This window comes from Carettochelys insculpta, chromosome 2, assembly GCF_033958435.1.
Source record: "Carettochelys insculpta isolate YL-2023 chromosome 2, ASM3395843v1, whole genome shotgun sequence".
NCBI classification, from domain to species: Eukaryota; Metazoa; Chordata; order Testudines; family Carettochelyidae; genus Carettochelys; species Carettochelys insculpta.
The window spans coordinates 219,172,277-219,194,650 of NC_134138.1; the positions used below are offsets into that span (position 1 = coordinate 219,172,277).

A 22,374-nucleotide genomic window follows, 5' to 3' on the forward strand; every position below is an offset into this window, starting at 1 on the left:
GGCATTTCCCCTCCCATGTCCCTTTCCAACCAACACTTCTTTGGATTATTCATTTTTTTTCTTTATTTTATTGTACATTGAATTCCCTCCAGGCAGCTGTCCACGTGGCTGTAATTGAACCCTTCCCCACCATCCCCTCTACGCAGCTTGATCATTGAGGAGGATTCCTCCATGAACGGCCAGAAGAAAATTTTCCCTGCCCCAGGACTCCCCCAGGACACCTGGCAGCTTCCTCTGGTTTGCAGACCTCCCCTTCCCCCCAAAAAATGAACACTTGCTTGTAGCTTACTATGTCCACAAAGAAACACGTTGGATAAGTGATGTCAAATGATGTATTGTGAAATGTGCACTTACTGTCCCATCCTTAATAAGCCTTTAGCAGCCTTCAGAAAGGTAACTTATTCATTCCATTTCAAAGCACATTATGTGAATTGTACCTTAATTTTGACCTTCGCTTTCCAGAGGCAATGCCCAGCATAGGAGAGAGGAACACAAGGAGAAAGAAGTGCAAGCAGGATGTTATCCTGCAGCACATGGAAAGGAATGAAGCTGAGCACACCAAGCTGGCAAAGGACACTGCTCAATGGTGTCATAGTACAGCTCAGTGGCATCTGAGTCAAGCTGAGTTGCAGCAGAGAATGCTCGATTTCCAGCAGCAGCAAGCGGCAAAGCAGACTGAAGCTGTGGCAAAGCTCGTAATGGCAGTGACCGAGCAAAGGAGGGTCCTGCGGTCCCTGCTGCAGCTGCAGCAAGATACCCAACAGAGAACTGTAGGAGCGGATACCTGGTGCCGAGAGTCCCCTGAAGAGAGGTCACCCGCCCCCCATCATCGCAGTCACTGAACGCTGGGAGGGAGGGCAAGGATAGCTTGCTGCTCCAGGGGCTACAGCAAAGGCTGTTCAAGCACCCTTGAGAAGGCTTCTTTTCCCTGCTACCTAAACCTCTCCTCCCACCAAAATAAAATCATTCCTTTGAGCTTGGTGTGATTTTGTGGCGTGCAGGAGTTGGGGTGGGGGGGAAACACACATCATTATCTGGGTTGGGTGAGGGCTGCAGGCACAGCTGTCCACTGCTACTCTCAGGTCCACAGCAGACAAGTGGCTGAGGGAATTAGGTGGTTGGGGGAGGGCTGAAGGCGCAGCTGCCCACCACATGTATTCTACTTATTGCAGCTTAACCGCCTCCCACCAATTCATTCATTAAGACACAGTATGCTTTATTGGCTTTATGTCAGAGATATACATCGGTAACGTGCGTTACAGATCATTCGTGAAGCTATTTTTTAAAGTGTCCCTTATTGCTGCTGCCTCAGTGTGGCTACTGGTAATGGTTGTGTAGGCAGCTGCAGGTAAGCCTGCCCAATAGCTTCAGCCTCAGAATTCCAGATGGACGGGAAAGTCTTCTGCCTGGAGTCACATATGTTGTGCAAAATAGCATGTGCTGTACTAACGATGGGCACATTAGTTTCGGAAAGGTCCAAATGGGTCAGTAAGCATCTGAACCTCGCTTTTAAATGGCCAAAGGAGCATTCCGCCACCATTCTGCACCTGCTGAGTCTGTGATTGAAGTTTTCCTTGCTGGGGTTCAGGGCTCCTGTGTAGGGTTTCATCAGGCAGGGAAGCAGAGGGTAAGCGGGGTCACCCAATATAACAATGGGCATCTCCATGTCGTCAATTGTGATTTTGCCAATCGGGGAAAAAGTCCCAACCAGGAGCTTTCTGTAAAGGCCAGAATTTCGGAAGATGAGTGCATCATGAACCCTTCCTGACCTGCCAATGTGGATGTCGGTGAAATGACCTTTGTGATCTACCACCCCGAAAACACCATGGAGAAGTACTCCTTTTGGTTTATATACTCAGAAGTCAGGTGGTCGGGAGCGATGATGGGGATGTATGTGCCGTCTATTGCTCCACAACAATTAGGAAGCTCCTGGGCAGCAAAGCCATCCACTATGGCCTGTACATCTCCCAGGGTCATGGTCTTCATGAGGAGACACCAACAGATTGCATGGGCCACCTGCATCACCATGGACCTTGTTATAGATCTGCCCACCCCGAATTGATATGCCACTCACTGGTAAGTGTCAGCCATTGCAAACTTCCACAGTGTGATTGACAATCACTTCTGAGCTGTTAAAGCCAGCTTCATCCTTGTGTTGCTGCATTTCAGGGCAGGTGCCAGCACATCACAAAGTTCCATAATAGTCAACTTGCACATGTGAAGTTCTGTACCCACTGCTGGTCATCCCAGGGCTCCAAAGGATGTCGTCTCAGCAGTGTGTGCTGGTCTCAAGAGTCCAGAACTGCCATACCTCTGTCACCAATGCATGCAGGGTAGCCAGCAGCTCTGAGTTCTTGGTCCGCAGTTGGCAGATTTGTTCTTCCAAACCACCGTCGTCATCGTCATCACCATTATGATAGTGAATTGTCACTGAGGTTTCAATTGAAGGCAAAATTCCACGACAGCAAGTGTAGTTGCTGAAATGATGTGTGCTAAGAGTTGAAGCATTTGGGGATACAGGCTTGCGCTGGAATACTGCAGCAGGAAATGGCACGACCTCCAGTTCATTTTCACCTGGTTGCTGGTGCTCTGAATTCTGGGACCGTGCTTTGCATTCTGGGATTCAGACATGAAGTGCCCACAAGCAACTGGGGCTAAGGCATCGCAGGATAGGTACCCACAATGCAGCGCTCATGCTGTTGAACTTGCACAGGGCAATGGGGACGTGGAAACTCGATATGGAAGAAGGGTGGGTTGAATTTCAAGAAGCTTTGGTGACACTTAAGTTGAATTCATAATATCAAGGTTAAATAATCAAATTTATTAAAAATCAAATTTATCTCATAGTGTAGCTGCAGCCCTAGTCTCAGCTAACTTGTTCAGAAGCCTTGGGCAAGTCACTTCACTATTCTGTTTTCATCCTCATGCTTTGCCTGTCTTGCCTATTTAGAGTGTAAAATCTTTTGGAGCAGAGAATGTATTTATACAATCCCTAAAACAACCTCAATCCTGATATTTTTATTTCAAGTACATATTTTTATTCATAGCTATGGCAAAGATTTTGTTCTGCTTAGTTTTGGTAAAAGTCACAAACCGATTATAGGCTTCTGTGAATCTCTGGCCCTCTCCTCTGTACTGATGGATGGACAAGCAGACACACACACACACCTCTCCCCTCCCTCCCTCTGCAGGTAACTGAGGATGTGTTTCAATTAAAAAAATCCCTCTCTCTCTTCCCATTGTCTCACCTGATTGTTTGACACCAGAGTACTTTCTCTTTCTCTCTCTGGGGTTGTCCACACTACCTCCCTACTTTGAAGGGAGGATGGCAAGTAGGGTGTCGGGAGCTTATTAATGAAGGGCTGTGCTGCATATGCAGCACTTTGCTAAGCTAATTCTCCCCCGTGGCAACTTCAAAATGTTGAACTTCAAAGTGCCAGCTCGCGTGTAGCTGCGGCTAACCCACTAGTACTTGGAACTACTCTGAGGAGTTAAGGGACTTCGAAGTACCGGTGGGTTAGCCACAGCTACACGCGAGCTGGCGCTTTGAAGTTTAACACTTCGAAGTTGCCACGGGGGAGAATTAGCTTAATGAAATGCTGCATATGCAGCACAGCACTTAATTAATAATCTCCCAACACCCTACTTACCAACCTCCCTTCAAAGTAGGGAGGTAGTATAGCTACAGCCTCTGGGTTTAATCCTCCACAGGCATTTGTTCATGATGTACACCATGAGCAGTTCTGCACCAGACCCCCTGTGACAGCTTCTGGTCACATTACAACCATGCATTAGAGCTCTCTCTCAACTCTAGCAGTTTTCAGGGTCCATGGTGGCAGAAGCTTTGCTTTAGCCTCTTCTTACAAGGTGAGCTGTAGTTGAGTTGTGCAGAGACATTTTAAAAAATAATGTTTTTCCCTCCTCTCTCATGGAACTTAAAAATGTCTCAAACATTTTTCTAAAGGTAAAGAGGGTCTTATCTCCTCCCTCTACCCCTCACAGTGCCCACTCTCACCCCCCATTAGTATTCCTCCTCTTTAGCCACTTTAAGTCAGAAGGAGCCAAATTTCTGTTCTTGTAGTATTCTGGGTTTGGAGAGCAATCATTTTAAGCTTGGAAAACTGGGAAAATCTTGAATTTGAGAGAGAGCTGAATTAGTCTGTATGTTCAAAGACAACAAGAAGTCCTGTGGCACCTTATAGACTAACAGATATTTTGTAGCATAAGCTTTCGTCAGATGAAGGAATAGGGGGATGTCAGAGGAGGGTTTAGTTTATCCATGGTTCACAAGTGTGTGTGAGTATTGTATTCAGGTATACCTTTGGGGTATTGTTTTAAATGGGAGCCGGACTAAAACGGAAACAGCTGGTACTCATTATTACTTTTGGTTTGAAAATTACATCTACAGCTCTATCTGCTGGTTGAGGCTGCCAGGTCTTGACATCACTTCTAGGAAAACCCTCCCCTCTTGGAGTCATATGTTAGGTCAAGTATTTAGGACAGGGATTGGGAACCTTCTTCGTGATGGGGTCCATTGATCCCAAGACAAATCAATTTAGAAGTTAAAAAAAAAACAACAAACCAACCCCCCCATCTATGATATGGCCCCCCAACTGTATGTGGGGGCCAGGTCTATGGGGTCTGGGTAGGAGGGAGAGTGCAGGAGTGGTCTGGGTGTGGGTGATCTGGGCTAGAGTGGCATCCAGGAGTGGGCTGGGAGTGTGGAGCTAGGTGACAGGAAGGGTATAGGAGGGTTTGGGGAGGATGAGTCTGGGAAGGAAGGAGCAGGAACCATGCAGGATGCAGGAAGAGTATAGGAATGGGGGTCTAGATGGAAGGGGCCACAGGAGCCGTCTGGGGGTGTGGCGTTTGAGCGAGGGGGGTGCAGCTTGCCTTTTCAGCAGCCCCCAGACACAAATGGCTTTACAGCCGCACCCCTTGGTCCCCACCCTCTGCTGCTCTGATTGGCCAGAATTCTGGGCAGGCTGCCCAGGCCACTACTGCTCCCTTTGGCTGGGTGGGGACCGCAGGCCAAGTGTTCCCCACCCCTGATTTAGGAGAACACTGGCACCCAGAAGTGTCAAAAGAATTCTAATATGTTAAAACATCACATTTGACTCCATTTCATATTTGTTCTTCCATTCTGGCCATTAGTAATTCTTATAGAAAATTTAAGGTTTTTGTTGGACTTGTTGCAGCTTTCAAGGCCATTTAAAAGTTTGTGCTTCGAAATGTAGATTACCAATTTACTTTGCACATGCATACCTCAAAATAAATGTATTTTTAAGAAAGCATTAAATGTTGTTTTAATTGCAGAAAATATTCTGATACTAGACACATCACAGTGTGCCATTTGCATATACCAGGAATGCCACTTCCTGAAACACATCAAAGCATAACAGCAATTTAAATTATTTATCCTAAGACTGAATAGTCGATTAATACCCATGATCTGTGTTTATTACACCAGCTGCAGGTTAGCATAACTGTGTGATTTAGAGGCACACTACGGTTCTGTTTTAGAGAATGGAAAATAAAACTATCTTGGGTGTTTTTTTTTTTTTTTTTCTTATTCCTGTGTGAATAATCCTACCTTACAGACTGATTTCTATCTTTTTCAATTTCTAGTAAGATTTCTGTGAGGCTCAATAAATGTTTCAGTGAGAGACTTTACATAGGATGAAAGAAAAATACAATGATGTAAGTCAGTAACCTTTGTGCTTAAAAAGAAAGGCAATTAAATGCATGGGCAGAATAAATACTTCTCTGTATGTACCAAACAAATCAGTTTTCTGTTTTGTTTCAGCAATTACTTTTGGAAATAGAAAAGCACAAACACTCTTGCAAATGAATAATATAAATGTATGTATTATATGGTATAATAGAATCTATAACAACAGAGTATAATGATACTAACATGACACTCATTAAAAATGTATAAGTGAACTAAGAACAAGCCATCTGTTTTTCCCCCTTCATTTTTAACTATTTAACAAATTGTGGATTTGAAAGTTTAACTCAAAAGCTGCATCTACACTAGTAAGTTCTTTTGAAAGATTTTTTCGAAAGAAGGGGCTCTTTCAAAGGGTCCTGTGGAGCATCTACACACAAAAAGCGTGGTTTCAAAAGTAAATTAAAAGAATGCAGTGCTTCCCTAGAAAGTGCTCCTTCGCTCCCATTGCATGAAGAATGCCTTCTTTCAAAAGCTTCTTTTGAAAGAAAATGTGTCTAGATGCTCCTCAGGGCTTTTCTTTAGAAAGAGCAGTCCTCAGGACATCTGCTTTTTCCATTCCTAGCCCGGTCTTTCAAAAAAGCGGGTCTGTGTGGACACTCTTTTGAAAGAGCAGCTCACTCTTTTGATCTGCTGTTTGGTGTGGGTGCACTCTTTTGAAAGGAGTTTTTTTCAGAACTTCTGGAAGGGCTTCTTTTGAAAGATCTCTTTAGCGTAGACATAGGCAAACTGTGACTTTTATTGGATTTGGGTAGAGTGAAAACCGAGTTAAATAACTGCAATCTGAATGCCATTCCTATTCAGTGCTGACTTCAAGTATCTAACCATTGTTATTTTAGCTTTCACAGTTGCAACCCTCTGTCTTTATATCCATGAACCCACAGCTTTATGAAAGACATAGCTTCACATTTTTAGCAAACAATATTTGACAGATGAAATATTCTGACAATGCTTAGAAATGACAATTTCTTATTATGTAGAAAATGATGGAATACACTTGTAGTGGATCAAAATATGCATATTAATGAACAGCTGAGATAAAGAGGTCCTGCTTTTATACTACTTTGGCTAGAATATAATTCTTATCTCCTTTTTTGGGCTGAAGAGTGATTCTTCAACATTTCACATGACTTTTGTCAAAAGAAAACTTGACAACCAATGAGAGGGTTTACCGTGGTGCTACTGGCACAATTGTTGTCATTTTTATGTTCTTCCTTTTGGTGCGCATTGTGGTCTTTTGCCATCTTGCTTTCCAGGAGTGAAGAGATCCCCAAACAAAAAAATCACAAAATAAGGATACCTTTTTTATTTTTATTTTAAAGGCCTAGTCAAAAAATTGAAGACACAGCAGAGACGGATGCTGAAATTCTTGTTCGCCTCACATCTGCGGTAAGACTATCACACCAAAGTTTGTACTGTTCCTATTTGAAATATTATCGAGTCATGGGTCCCTTCAAATGAAGACAGGGTCTTAGTGGGACAAATGGCTGTAATGGAAGTTACAGTTTTGTGTCAGGAAGAAAGTTATGGGCAGGAGGAGGTGATAGCAGAATGTTAGCTTCCCTGTCCAAAACAATTATTTTCTCACTTAATTTAAGGGCATGTCTTCACTATAGACTTAAATCAGCAATTGCAGCAGCATCAATTTAGCAGCTGCAGTGAAGACATACTAAATTGATGGGAGATGCAAGAAGAGCAAGGTGAGTTAGTGGGAGAGTGTCTTGTGTAGACTTTCTGGTAAGTGGATCTAATTATTTCAACTTTAGTTACGTTATTTATGTAACTGAAACAGCGAATCTTATATCGATTTACTGCAGCAGTGCAGACAAAGCCTCAGTGTAAAAGAGAGAATTTGGCCAGATGTTTCTCTTACTGTGAGATTGGATGTCCCCCTAGGGCTGACCTCAGAGAGTTACATGAAGGTAAGATAATAGCTTACCCTGTCAGTGCCAGGATTTTGTGGGTTGTTTTTAGCCATCTTGTTGTAAAATGCATTCATTTTTCCCAGGCACAGAAAAAATCATCTTAGATTGAACTAATAAGTACTTTGAATTAACATCATACCCTTAAATCATAATGCATACAGCCTAGGACATGGACTCTCAGTCAGGTGTCTCATGGAGAAAGCACAAAGATGAGCATGAGCTAAGTAGGGTGAGGGGGCAACATTGACAAGAACATGAGGATAAGAACACAGTAATCATTAGGCAAATGCTACCTGTAGGTGCACATCATAAAATTGACTGTCACAGGGAGGGAGGATGTGTGGAAATTTCTCAAAGAGGTTTTTTTCTGCAGCTTTCAAAGAGGAATGGTTTTGTGTGATTTCTTGCAGAAAACTTTTGGTTGAAAACATTTTCATTTTCACAATGTTCTAAGTCTCCTCCTCCTCCTCCTTTTTAAATTCTTCCCTATTGAGAATGGAGGAAGGAAAGCCCCAAAACCAAAACACCCACTAAATTTTTCCTTTGTCAGATTTTGTTGACCTTCCCTCATGAAACTGTAGAAAAAATTTGCAATCTGAAAAAAAAGGTTTGGAAAATTTTCACCAACTCTGTTACCACTCTCACTAAGGTTCCCTTTGCCCTCAAACCAGAACATAGATAAGAAATGATTTTCATTAAAAAACCACAAGTTTGAGAATGCTCACTCAGCAAAACAGAAATATTGAGCTTAAGAACTTGATTCAGATTGCTCAGCACTTTCAGGATCATGCTCCATCACAATATTTTAATTATGTGCGTAACTATAAGCATGTGAGGCGCCCCACTGACTTTAGTGTGCTCCACAACTTCGAGCAGTGACTGTTACAGTAAAGGGAAAGGACCAAAAAAAACCCCGCAACTTATAATTGTAGGTGAATGAAGAATACTCTCATGCATATCCAGAGGTTCTTAAAGTTCGCTTCTCATCCTGCTCATGTACAAAATAATAACCTGCCCCAAGTATCTAGGGAAATAAACTCGTCCCTCGCTATATGAGCACAATAGGTTCCCAACTTTCTGCTCGTTGGCGAAAACTCATGAGGGACACTAAATTCCCATTAAAATACACATTAAAGTCTCTGGTTCCAAGTGCCCATAATTTGGCAATGGAGTGGCAGGATGTGGTGCTGTTTTTGAAAGGTAAGTGAACCTTGGGTTTCAGGGTGGGATTCGAGAGGGTTAAAGGCTTGGGGCGGTTTGGGGCCGTGAGCGGGAGGGAGGGTTAAAACCTGGTGTCAGGTTGGGTCCATGGGGCGGGTGGTGGGGCATTCAGGCTGCTGCAGGCTGGGTCCATGGGGCGGGGGTGGGGGTGTTAAGGCTGCAGCAGGTTGGATGTGCGGAGCTGGCGAGGGGTTCAGACTATGGCGGTTTGGGGCTCTGGAGCTGGTGGGGGAGGTTCAGGCTGTGGTGGGGTGGAGTGGGGCCACAGGGCTGGCGGAGGTAGGGGGGTCAGGCTGTGGTGGATTGGAGCTGTGGGGAGGGGGCTAAGGCTCGTATTAACGGGGGTGTTCACTCGTCTAGTGAACAAAGGTAGGTATATGTGTCCCTTGTTTTAGCGAGTACTCATAAGTAAAGTACTCGTTTAATGAGGGATGAGTTTATATATCTCCTGTATAAGACGTTCCTGGCTTAATAGGGCAAAGCCATGCCAAATTCCAAACAGAATTCTTCACATGTTAGGTTAATGTCCGGAAATGAATTCCTGTATTCAAAGAAGTGCTGGAACAAAGTCAGGAACCACTCATGCCTGCTCTCCAGCACACAGGGTTTCACTTCCTTCTTTAGAAGCCTCTTCCTCAACCCTACAGCGAGCTTCACATGTTATACCTTCAACTCATTACATAATGAGCAACTTTACAGCCTGTGAATCACTTTAAACATTCCTTTTCTTGATCAACACATTCAATGGTTCCTGTGAATGCTACCTCTTGGGCTTTACTTGGTGTAGATGTACACACAGGGCCAATGCACTGTGGGTCCATCCATGTTGCAGTTAGAAGTGAGCTTCCCAGCCAAGGTAGACAGACTTTTGCTAGTTTGCTAAAAAACAGCAGTTTGGATGTTGCAGCTTGAGCAGCACGTTTTATAACTAAACACATCACATTTGGCTTCTAACTAAAAGTCCACAAAGGATTCAAGCTAAATAATGACTGTGAATATTATCTCTGGTGTACAGAGCACAATATTGGCAACAGAACTGCAAATATACAATCCTCTTGATCAGCAACAGGGCAGAAGAATAATATTTTGTATGAGCTAATACTTGAGCTGTGTCTGAGTCACTAAGACTGTTTCTAGGCCAATAAATGCTTCTGGGCAATCAGAGAGGTAATTTTGTTTGTCAGAGGTTAATAGGGTACAAGCTGCCTTGCCATGCATACAACAGCACCTGGATTTAGTCAAACACAGAACTGAATTATGAGGTAGAATCTGTACATTCAAAAGATAGAGAATGGCATTGTAATGTCAGTCATTTAACAGGGTCAGAATTATAGATTTGCTGTCTAACACCTACTTGATGTCTTATGCAGTAACCCTCTATATAGCGGACTAATGGGGGAAGGGTTGTCTGTTAAAACAAATCTGTTATAGCCAAGGATTTACTCTGAGAGCAGTGAAAATACAAGAAAAATTATAATTAATATGAAATTTAAGCTTGTTTGGATGAAATCAGATGTTCAAACCTAGGTATCAAACTGCTGAGGGCCACAATTAAATCAATTTTTATATGGTTTCCTCTGTACTACTGTCTTCCAAATCTGCAGTTTTATTCTTTGTTTTCACAAGAAATCAGTCCATTCTAAACCCTTTCAGTTGTAATTATAAATACTAAACTAAAATTATACAAATAGTAATTTTGTCACTTCCGACAACAAGCGGAATATGCCAGAGCCAGACACTGCTAGTTCCCCACTTTAACTCAGTCTCCCACCTCTCCTCTAGAGCTAGGCATGCCCCCCACCCTGCTATAATCCAATGCCAGCGACTCACCCGAGCTGCCGCTGCTGCTACATGCCTCTCCCTCCAAGTGCTCGTGAGGGACACGTGCACAAGGCGGTGCAGAGCACGCTTGTGGCTCTGAGCAGTTCATTTGCTCAAAGAGCAGCATACAACTCCAGCGCATACTCCCCACTCCCAACTTAAGGGGTACACACACCACGCATTGAGAAACCCTGAGCTATATCATAAATAGAATAAAACACAGTAATTACCAGCAGGTAAATACTTTGAGACAGTGTGGGCCTATAAACTAAAGCTGGCTAATAGAAAAAAAATCTAATTATATATATTTTTATAAAATCTTTGCAGTCATAGAATATTTTTCTTAACTGCAGCTTGGCTTCCTTTCTTGGCCTGTTCCCTCTTTGCTCCCCACTGGCTTTCATTACCAGGTATTGTTTCTTTTGGAAATTTTCGCTTTCTCAGAATTATTATACAATTTGCCTTCACTCGATGACTCAGCCAGTCTGGAGCTGATTAGTTAGGGAAATACACACTTGTTTTAAACAATGGTTAAGGGGGCAGTAGGAGATAATAGAGATAGCTATTGTTAAGAATGCCAAGTTCGGTGGGATTGCAGGAAAATTGTTTCCAGCAGAATTTTTACTGAAGAAAAATACTCCAAAAGCCGAGATCTTTGTAAAATACATTAAACTAACTTAAAGTTTAGAATGCTACAGTGGCATGGAGGGCTTGTCTAGGCTCACACATTTCTGCACAGTAAAGCAGCTCTCTGGAGTGGAACTCCCGATGTGTACATACTGCTAAGCCACTTCATGTACAGAAACTACGCAGTTGCAGTGCTGTCAAACAAGTACTCTGTGGTCCTTTCTGCACCAGGACTACAGTGCTGTGGCACTGGTGTAGACACCCTGCTCAATTACAGTCCTGCAGTTGACCTCCATGAGGTGTCCCACAATGCCTGTTCTCTCCCCTCTGACTGTTGGTTTGAACTCTACTGCTTGCCCTCAGGTGACCAAACATCAGCCTTGCCCCGTAAATTCTTTGGAAATTTTGAAGTTCTTCCTCCTGTTTGCTCAGTGATGCATGCATGCAGTGGTTTCAGTCCATCTTTCCTGGTGACCAGGCCTGTTCTAGGCAACCTGTCCCTTGGAGCAGTGCAGATCTGTGTGCACCAGGCAGTCCCCATTTTGAAGCAGTTCTGATCTGCTAGATCTCATCAGCATTTGGGGGGGAAGAGACTATTTCAGTCCCAGCCATGCTCCAACCGTAGGAATTCTGATAGCTACAGGTAGATAGCACACTGCATGATAGACAGGGACCATGATTGGAGAATGCTGCAATGCGGGATCAAAGTGAAGGAGTTGTGTCAGACCAACCACCAATTCAGCGCTGTGCCCATGAGCTGCCAATTCTACAAAGAGCTGGATGTGAGGCAATGGTGGTGAGCCCACCTCTGCTGAGAATGCTGCTGTGGATACTTTGGCAGTTCAGGGGCCAGTTGAGAGTGAATGGAGCCAGGAGAGGGATAACTCAGTGTTCAGAGGTGAATGCAGCCAGCAGCTCTTCTCTCTCTGGGAGGTGGTCAGCCAGTCACAATGGTTGGCGTTCAGTGAAGCAGAAACAGGAGAGGAAGTCCCTGTTAAGTAGCTTGGATTTTGGGAATTGTGGAAGCAAATTGTTGGGAGCAGAAGGAGGGTCTCAGAGGGCTGTCTTGGTTTTGTGTGCTGAGCTTGTGGGGAGACATGTGCTGGAGACTGGCTTGTGTCAGTTCATGCATACCACCATACGTCTAGTTAGAGTGGGGACACAGTATGTTGATGGACTCCCTAACTTTACAGGAATCTGCCTCAGAGTTCTCCACAAAACTCTCATGGGCAATTCAGTGCCACAGGTTCTCCGGCAGAGCTGCTTTGTTTCTTGCCCTATTAAGGATACCATTCTTGCCCCACTTGGCCACCAATGGGGAGAAGTAATGTGGCAGAAGCTGTGGTGTTGGAAAAGACCCTCCTGGATTATCATTCACACTCATCAGTGAGAGAGCTTCCGTATTGAAGATCATCTGTGGAAAGTGTGGGGACAGTAGTAATGATTTTAGTTCACTCACCTGCAATGCTGGTTCTCCCAAGAATCATGTGCTCAGTGCACAGCATTTATACTTGGGCATCAAATTTCCCTGCCCTTGTAGTTACTCACCATTTTGGGGGTCTTGTGGCTCAGGTGTGCTTGCCTGGCTTCAGCTAGTTAGTGATAGGCATATAAATAGTAGCTGTGTGTTAAGACACTGATTCATTGGCCTGTGTGTTGCAAATAATAGCGCTGCTGTAAAATGTTGCATTTTGACTTCACCAATATGACACTGGGAACCCCGCCTCCCTCTTTATTATGATTCTCTGAGTGACTGTACAGGATTAGAAAATGGACACACAACTAGGGGGGAATTTCTGCCCCCTAGTTATGCTGCACTCCATGGATGAAAAGAGTAAATGAAGGAGCGGTGGAATCGTGAGAAGAAGGACCGAAAAGAGCCAGAACAAAACCACAGTGCAGCTCGTAAAAGTTACAGAGCACCAAGCAGAGATGCTCCAGGTGATCATTGCACTCTAAGCTGAGTAGCTCTGTGCTTTGCAGCTTCTGTCACAAAACTCTTCCCATGCACTCCCCCTGCAATACCCCACACACACCAACACACTCTTATCAACCTCCTGGTCTGCTGTATTCCATATCTGCACCATCACAATCCAGCCCTGTGGACTCCCATTACCTGTTACACTCAATGCCTGTTTCTCTTCAGTTGAGCACTGCTGAAGTACAGTACCCATTGCACTCTACTCCAAAGAACTAGGCTGCGTATGATACCTGGACATACACAAATTTTAACTGTCCCAGGATCCCACCTCCTCTTGGGAGTCTCCCTTTCCCAATTCCCTACTGTGCTGATGTGAGTTTCTTTGTGTGTCTCTCCAATTGTTGTTGTTTAATAAATGAATTATTTTGGTTTGAAAGCAATCTTCATTCCAACGGTTGAAAACAAAGCTAGTGCTGCAACGCACCAGGACATTTTCTTAAACCATCACAGTGCCTTATCCACACCCAATCAAATCACCTCTTAATATTATGAGCACCAAACTCCCGAGCATAGCTACAAACATTACTCATTTTCAGCTTCAGATTTTTACCTCAAGGCATCCCTATTTCTTATGGCCTGGTGCTGCACCCCTCTAATAGCCCTGGTCTTTAGCCTTTCAAATTCAGCCACCAAGCACTGAGCCTCAATGGTCCAGCCATGAGTGAAGCTTTCACACTTCACCTTCACAAATAAGGAGTGTACAGCATACGGCTATAAATCATAGGAATATTGTCATCCGGGTCCAGGTTCCCATATAGGCAGTGCCAGCAGACCTTTAAGTGGCCAAAAGCACACTTAACAGTCATTCTGCACATGCTCACCCTGTTTGTTGAACCACTCCTTGCTTCTGTCGAGGTTCTCCATTGTGCCTTCATAAGCCATTCATAAGGTATGGGAAGGGTCCCCAGGATCACAATGGGCCTTTTGATTTTCCCTATAGTGATCTTCTGGTCCTTGAAGAAAGTCCCTGCTTGCAGCTCCCTGAATAGGCCAGTGCCCCAAAAGATGCGTGCATCATGCATCTTTTTGGACCACCCTGCACTAATGTTTTGGAAATGCCCACAGTGATCCACAAGCACTGGGGAACCACAGAGAAATACCTCTTCCCATTAATGTACCTGGTGGCTAGGCAGTCTGATGTCAGAGTTGGAATGTGTGCTGGCTGTTGCCTTTCCATAGTTAAAGAAGGCCATTTGTGCAAAGCCACCTACAACACATACTTTGTGCTGAGTCACTCTTTTGCAGCAGGATGTGATTAGTGGTTGTGCATGCTTTTGTCAACACAAATCAGATGGTTGACTTTCCCTCTCCAAATGGCTTAATGATGGATTGGTAGCCAACTTTCACAGTAGAATCACTTTGCACTTCTCTACTGGCATGACAGCTGTCATTCTTAGGTCCTTGCACTGCAAGGCTGGGGACAAGCTGGGGACAAGCTTATCCTGCAATTCCATGAAAGTTGTTTTTCTCATCTGAATGTCCTGTAGCCACTGCTCATCATCCCAAATGGGAATGATAGGTAAGCCCAGCACTCAGTTTCTTTCCCAAGCCCCCAAAGCATCAGTCCACTGTGGCCAGCACCTCTGTGAATGCCACAAACAGTCTCATGTTGTAGCTACTGCACACAGCAAGATCCGTGTTGGACATCTCTTGCCTTTGTTGTTTAAAGAACAATTCCATTGTCACTCGTGACATGTTAGTGAGAGCAAGTGGCATTCTGGTAAACTGTGGAATTCATTCCTACAGACCGACGAGGCAGAGAATGCAGTACACAAACCGTTGAAAGATAGTGTCAAACAAATGGGTAGAAGTACAGGGATTGCTGGGATGGGAGGCAGCACATCATGGGGCATTGGGACAGGACCCAGCATCCCTGCTGCTTCCTCTGGCCCCTTTCCCATACCACTTAATGGCAGAAGAGAGCAAGATACTCCTTGGGGTAGCTGCCTGGGACATGCTGCTCCAAGTGCTGGTGCAGTTACCACAAGTGCATGATATTGTGCGAGCAGCTGTCAGTGTGAACACACAACCGAGGTTTGTCTTCAGCACTCTCCCATTGGCATGTCACAGTCGGCAAAGAAACTGCCAGTGCAGATTTACCCTAAGTGCATAATTCTAAATACATAATCAACCTCCCTCAAAAGTGGTAACTAGGCCAACAGAAGAATTTGTCTGTTGACGTAGTGCTCCCTACACTGAGGCATAAATTGGCTTATCTACATCACTCACAGGTGTGGCTTTTCACACCCTTGACTAACATGGCTAAACTGAGCTAATTTTCTAGTATAGACATGTCCTTAGACTTCTAGCTTACTCTTTTTTTTTTCATAGAATCATAGGGCTGGAAGGGACCTCAGGAGGTCATCTAGCCCAGCCCCCTGCTTCAGGGAGGATCAACCCCAGCTAAGTCATCCCAGCCAGGGACTTGTCAAGCCAGGACTTAAAAATCTCTAGGCAATGCATTCCAGTGCTTCACCACCCTCCCGGTAAAGTAGTTTTTCCTAATATCCAAACTGTGCCTCTCCCTCTTTTAACTTCAGACCATTGCTCCTTGTTCTGCAATCTGATGCCGCTGAGTACAGTTTCTCACCCTCCTCCTTAGAGCTCCCCTTCAGGAAGTTGAAGGCTGCTATTAAATCACCACTAAGTCTTCTCTTCTGTAAACTAAACAAGCCCAAATCTCTCAGCCTATCCTCATAGATCATGTGCTCTAGCACCTCAGTCATTTTTGTTGCCCTCCACTGAATCTGCTCCAGCGCATCCACATCCTTTTTATACTGGGGGGCCCAAAACTGGACACAATATTCTAGATGTGGCCTCACCAGTGCCGAATAGAGGGAAACAACCACTTCTCTAGATCTGCTCAAAATGCTCCTCCTAATGTACCCTATAATGCCGTTAGCCTTCTTGGCTACAAGGGCACACTGTTTACTCATATCCAGCCTTTCATCCACCATAACCCGTAGGTCCCTTTCTGCTGTACTGCTGCTTAGTCAGTCAGTCCCCAGCCTATAACAGTGCTTGGGATTCTTCTGTCCTAGGTGCAGGACTCTACACTTCTTATTGAACCGCATCAGATTTCTTTTGGCCCAATCCTCCAATTTATCCAGGTCACTCTGGATCCTATCTCTACCCTCCAATGTATCTACCTCTCCCCCTATTTTTGTGTCATCTGTAAACTTACTGAAGGTGCAATCCAGTCCCTCATCCAGGTCATTAATTTCCCCTCTCCCAAGTGCTCCAAAATGGGTTCCTTGAGGATCCCCTCCATTATTTTCCCAGGGATTGAGGTAAAGCTGACTGGTCTATAGTTGCCTGGATTGTCCTTCTTTCCTTTTTTAAAGATGGGCACTATGTTTGCCTTTTTCCAGTCATCTGGATCTCTCCCGATCTCCAAGAGTCTTCAAAGGTAATGGCCAAAGGCTCAACAATGTCGTCTGTCAATTCACTCAGTACCTTTTGGGTGCATTAAATCCAGACCCATGGATTTGTGTACATCTAGTTGTTCTAGATAACTCGTTCCTTCCCCACCGATAGCTGCCCTCCACCTTCCTATACTGCATTGTCTAGCAACATAGTGTGGGAGCTGTCTTTGTCTGTGAAGATGGAGGCAAAAAAAGGCATTGAGTACTTCAACTTTTCTTACCTCATCTGTCACTAAGTTACCTCTCTCATCCAGCAATGGCCCCACACCTTCTCTGATAACCTGCTTATTTTTAATATGCCTGTAGAAACCCTTCTTGTTGCCCTTCACATCCCTTGCCAGCTGCCGTTCCAGTTGTGCTTTTGCTTTCCTGATTACTCCCCGGCATTCTCCAGCCATGTGTTTATACTCTTCCTTAGTCAGCTGTCCACATTTCCATTTCTTGTACGCATCCTTTTTGAGTATAAGCTGACTAAGAATTTTGCTGTTAAGCCAAGCTGTTTGCCTACCACGTTTGCATTTCTTACTATGCAGCAGGATGGTTTGTTCCTGTGCTTTCAGTAAGACTTCTTTAAAATACTGCCAGTTCTCTTGAACTCTTTTTTCTCCTTCATCTTCATTTCCCAAGGGATCCTGCTTATCAGTTCTCTCAGGGAATCGAAGTCTGCTCTTTTGAAATCAAGGGTCTGTGTGTAACTGCTCACCCTTCTTCCTTTTATCCAGATCCTGAAATCTATGATCTCATGGTTGCTACAGCCCAGGTTTCCACCCACTTCTTTTTCTCCTACTAGTTCTTCCCTGTTTGTGAGCAGCAGGTCAAGTTGTCCATGGCCCCTGCTCGGTTCCTTCAGCACTTGTACCAAGAAGTTATCCCCAACATCCTCCAAAAACTTCCAGGATTGTCTGTGTGCTGCTGTATTGGCCTCCCAAAAAATGTCCGGATGATTAAGGTCTCCCATGAGAACCAGGGCCTGTGATTTGGAAGCTTCACTTAGCTGTCTGAAGAAATCCTCATCTACCCCATCTCCCTGATCTGGCGGTCTGTAGTAGACACCAACTACAACATCACCTCTGTTACTTCCACCTCTAAGCTTAACCCAAAGACACACAACTGAATTTTCTCCCTGCTCGTACTGGAGCTCTGAGCAGTCATACTGTTCCCTCACATAGCGCGCAACTCCTCCTCCTTTTCTCCCCTTTCTGCCCTTCCTAAACAGTTTATAACCTTCCATGACCGTGCTCCAGTTACGTGAATCATCCCACCAAGTCTCCATTATTCCAACCACCTGATACTACTTTGACTGTGCCAGGGCCTCTAATTCTTCCTGTTTTGTTCCCTATGCTTCTCGCATTTTTGTGCAAGCATCTTAGAGAAGTGGCTGATTGGCCCACTTTCTCCTCTTCACCCAGGAAACCTACTTGATTGTTCCATCCTCCTTCCCCACTTACCTCAGGGCTTGTGTCACCATCCCCGACGAACCTAGTTCAAAGCCCTACTCACTAGGTTTGCAAGGCTGCTCGCATAGGTGCTCTTTCTTCTCTTTGTTAGGTGGATTCCATCTCTTCCCAGCAATTCCTGTTCATGAAAGAGAATCCCATCATCAAAGAAACCAAATCCTTCTCTGCTACACCACCTATGCAACCATGCATTTACCTCTGTGATTCAATGATCCCTCCCCGGACCCCTTCCTTCCATGGGGAGGATAGACGAGAATACCACTTATATTCCATATTCCTTGATTGTCATTCCTAGAGTTACGTAATCTGCTGCAATCTCATCAAGGTTGCTCTTGACTGCATCATTGATTTCTACACAGAGAAGTAGGAAGTTGTAATATTCTACAGGTTTAACGATTTTTGGCAGAGACTCTGTAACATCCTGGATTCTAGCTCCTGGCAAGCAGCAAAACTTGCTTTGTTTGTTTTCTTTGTTTTGGTTTGTTTGTTTGAAGATGTTATTGCTCTGTTCTTTGATGGATGAGGCAGAGTCTGTCAAATCAAATAAATCTTGCCTATTCATTCGTATTATCAGTTAAAATGAGCTACTTCACAACATTGCCAAGCTTAAGTTGATATCAACCTGCTGATATGTAGGCAGCTAAATAACCTATTTAGTCATGAATTTAAGCAAAATATGCTAATGTTTAATTTTTGAGAACTATTTAGAGACATCTAACACTGTCTACATGTCCCACTCTGCTCCTACAGTGTTCTCTGCTGTATCTTTGCACTCACTGACCAGAATGCAGGGAAGTCTGATGTGTATTTACACTACAAAAGATCTTACATCACCTGTTCGTAGAGTTTTTGTGGTGGAGCAGAACAGAGCATGAGGATGTTTATGCTGTGTATCTGAAGCAGAGTTTCCTCCATCCTTTGGGAAGTCACCGAGCTGTACGGTCAGAGAGCACAGGCTGTGTTTACTTAGGATTTTAAGTACATATTAAACTCTTGAGGTTTTTGTGCCTTGTCTCAGATAACTTGAGAGAATATTTCATGCACATTTTCATTTTCAGATTCTGAGGGAAAATAATCGGCTTTTCTTACTGTTTAAATTCACATTCAAAACATGACTTCAAGTGCACTCTTTTTTTTGCGATTCCCCCAAGTCTGTCCTTCACTAAATCTAGCCAATCCCATATATATGTGCATCTGCTATTTTAGTTCAGTAGAACTTGTATGTAGGCACTACATTCTTAACTATGTTAACTTAGGCGCCTACTCTTCCATGTAGTACCAAAAACTGCAGTGGGTGCAATAGTAGATAGTAACTTGTTCAAAAGAATGGTCTTTTTTAGACTTGTATTTGGGACATTCGGGGGTAGTCTGTCCACTTTGGTCCCCGCCTGTCACTCAGCTCTCACTTGTGGCTCCATGTAGCTGCAGCATGCGCAGCGGCCACACCCCGGGCAACGGCTTCGACAGGCCGGCCAAACCAGGTGAGTGTAACCGATGGGGCTCAAACCCTCAGTGAATTTTCAGATGTGCCTATCCAGCCCGTGAAGTCAGTTCCGGCGGACTGGGCAGAAGAGATCATTTAGATCCAACGGCCAAGAAGGCGGTTTTGCAACGCTTTGTGGAAAGTGAAGGGCTTGACAAGGTACGAAAGACGTCAAGGCCATCCACTGCAACCAAAGAAGTTACCAGTCGTGACGATTCTACGTACCACTGGTGCCTGGCTTCCAAGGTCGAGAGAGTGGGATTGCTCCTGTCCAACAGCTCTACCACTTAAAAAGCTTTCACGCATAGGTCCTGTGCAAATCACCACCCAAGTCCTGCAGCGATGGGGAGGCGGGTGAAGCGACAGGTGGAGGTTACCACTGGGAGTCATAGTCCCAATCCCGCACGTAGGCGGCCTGTGGACAAGTGGTCGTCCAGCTCTGTACCTGGGGCAGCAGAGTTGCCCGGCAGCATCCCAGGCGTCTGAGCAGTCCTCTTTAGGACAGCACTGCTCACCCTAGTAAGGGAGGGGCCTAGAAAAGGTGGCCGAAAAATTGCCTGCCCTGCAACAATAACTGGCCAGCAAGCCACAGCTGGTAGTTCAACCCTGCTTGCGGTCGAAACCAAAAGAAAATTTTGAGAAAACTTACCATTGGTGTATGGAACGTTTGTACTCTCATGGATCGAGAAGCTGTTGCAAGACCTGAGAGAATGACAGCTCTCATTGCTCGTGAACTAGCCCACTGTAACATCGATATAGCAGCAGTAAGTGAAACAAGATTGTCTGGGAAAGATTTCTTGAGTGAACCAGGAAGTGGTTATACCTTCTTCTGGAAGGGTAAGACTGAGGCAGAGGATAGAATACATGGAGTCAGTCTGGCAATAAAAACCTTATTGATGCGTCAACTCCCAGAACTTCCAGTGGGTATCAATGAAAGATTGCTGAAACTACGCTTCCCACTAAACGCCAAACATCATGCCACCATCATCAGTGCATATGCACCCACTCTAACATGCCCTGACAACTCAAAGGAACAATTCTATGAAGATCTCCACAGACTGATCAAGGCCACACCTGCAACAGACAAACTACTCCTACTTGGAGATTTCAATGCCCAAGTCGGGGCTGACAATGAGAACTTGAAAGCAGTAACTGGGCCACATGGTGTAGGCAAAATGAACAGCAATGGACTACTCCTTTTGAGCCTTTGTTCTAAAAATGACCTGACTATTACCAACACTCTGTTCCGGCAAGCGGATAAATACAGAACGACGTGGATGCACCCTAGGTCTAAACAGTGGCATCTGATAGATTATGCCATTGTCAGAAGGAGAGACATCCGAGACATACTCATCACCAGAGTAATGCGAGGCGCAGAGTGCTGGACAGATCACAGATTAGTCAGGATGTCTCTTCAACTTTACATCGCTCCATCTCGGCACAAATGCCTTAAGCATGTGCGACCTGCTTTTAACATAGCCAAACTGAAGGATGCCCAATGTTTAAACAATTTTCAGAAGAGTCTCGATGACAAATTAACATCCCATGGTCAACTGGTCGGTACTGTAACCGAAAAGTGGGATCAGTTCAAGCAGATAGTGACTGACACAGCAATAACATCGCTTGGACCAAAGAAAAGAATACATCAGGATTGGTTCGATGAGAACCAAGAAGAAATATGTTCAGCACTGGAAGTGAAGAGAAAAGCCTTTATTGAATGGCAGAATGACCCCTCCTCAGCCTCCAAACGGGACTATTTCAAGCACCTTCAGAGCAAAACACAGAAAGACCTCTGTCAGATACAAGACAGCTGGTGGGAGAGGAAAGCCAAAGAAATTGAGCACTGTGCTGAGACCCACAACTCAAAGATGTTCTTTAGCGCTATTAAGATTCTGTGGACCTTCTAAACCAAGGACTACCCCATTGCTCTCATCAGCCAACACAATGCTGGTCAAAGACAAAGAGGGCATCAACGAAAGATGGCAAGAACACTTTAGCAAGCTCCTTAACAGACCATCGACCGTGAATAACAACGTCCTCAATGAAATTCCACGACAACCCGTCCTGAAAGATCTTGACTTTGTCTACTATAGATGAGATTAAGAAAGCTGTTAGCCAGATGAGTTCAGGAAAAGCTCCTGGAAAAGATGGGATACTAGCAGAGAGATATAAAGCGGCAAGTCCAGCAGCACTAGCAGCGTTCCATAGTGTGATCATCAGCATCTGGGAGGAAGAAAACATACCACAGGACCTCCGCGATGCTGCTATTATGACCCTTTTCAAGATTAAAGGCAGCAAAGCAGAATGTGGAAACTACAGAGGCATATCCCTCCTCTCCGTTGGAGGGAAGATCATCGCCTGCATCATCTTGGACCGCCTAATAGTCAGTATTTCTGAGGCAAATCTACCTGAAAGTCAATGAGGTTTTCGACCTGGCTGGAGCACAGCTGATATGGTGTTTGCTGTCAGACAAATACAAGAGAAATGCATTGAACAGAACATGCACCTGTATGCTGTCTTCATAGATCTGACAAAGGCGTTTGATACTGTCAACAGGGAAGCCCTTTGGACCATTCTAATACGACTTGGCTGCCCAAGAAAATTTGTCCAGATTATACGCTTTTTCCATGGTGACATGACAGGCGAAGTACTGTCTGAGGGAGCCACATCAGCCCCCTTCAGCATCACCAAAGGCATGAAACA

General features: G+C 44.6%; 1 protein-coding gene across 2 annotated transcripts in view; it reads left to right on the forward strand.

Annotated features, from left to right (window-relative positions):
- RAPGEF5 (Rap guanine nucleotide exchange factor 5) overlaps window positions 1-22,374 on the forward strand; it is a 251,304-nt gene that overhangs the window by 60,569 nt on the left and 168,361 nt on the right. For both annotated transcript variants that reach the window (XM_074986184.1, XM_074986185.1), the window contains exon 6: window positions 7,054-7,120. In XM_074986184.1, the coding sequence (XP_074842285.1) occupies window positions 7,054-7,120 (67 nt within the window). The remainder of the gene's footprint in view (window positions 1-7,053; window positions 7,121-22,374) is intronic.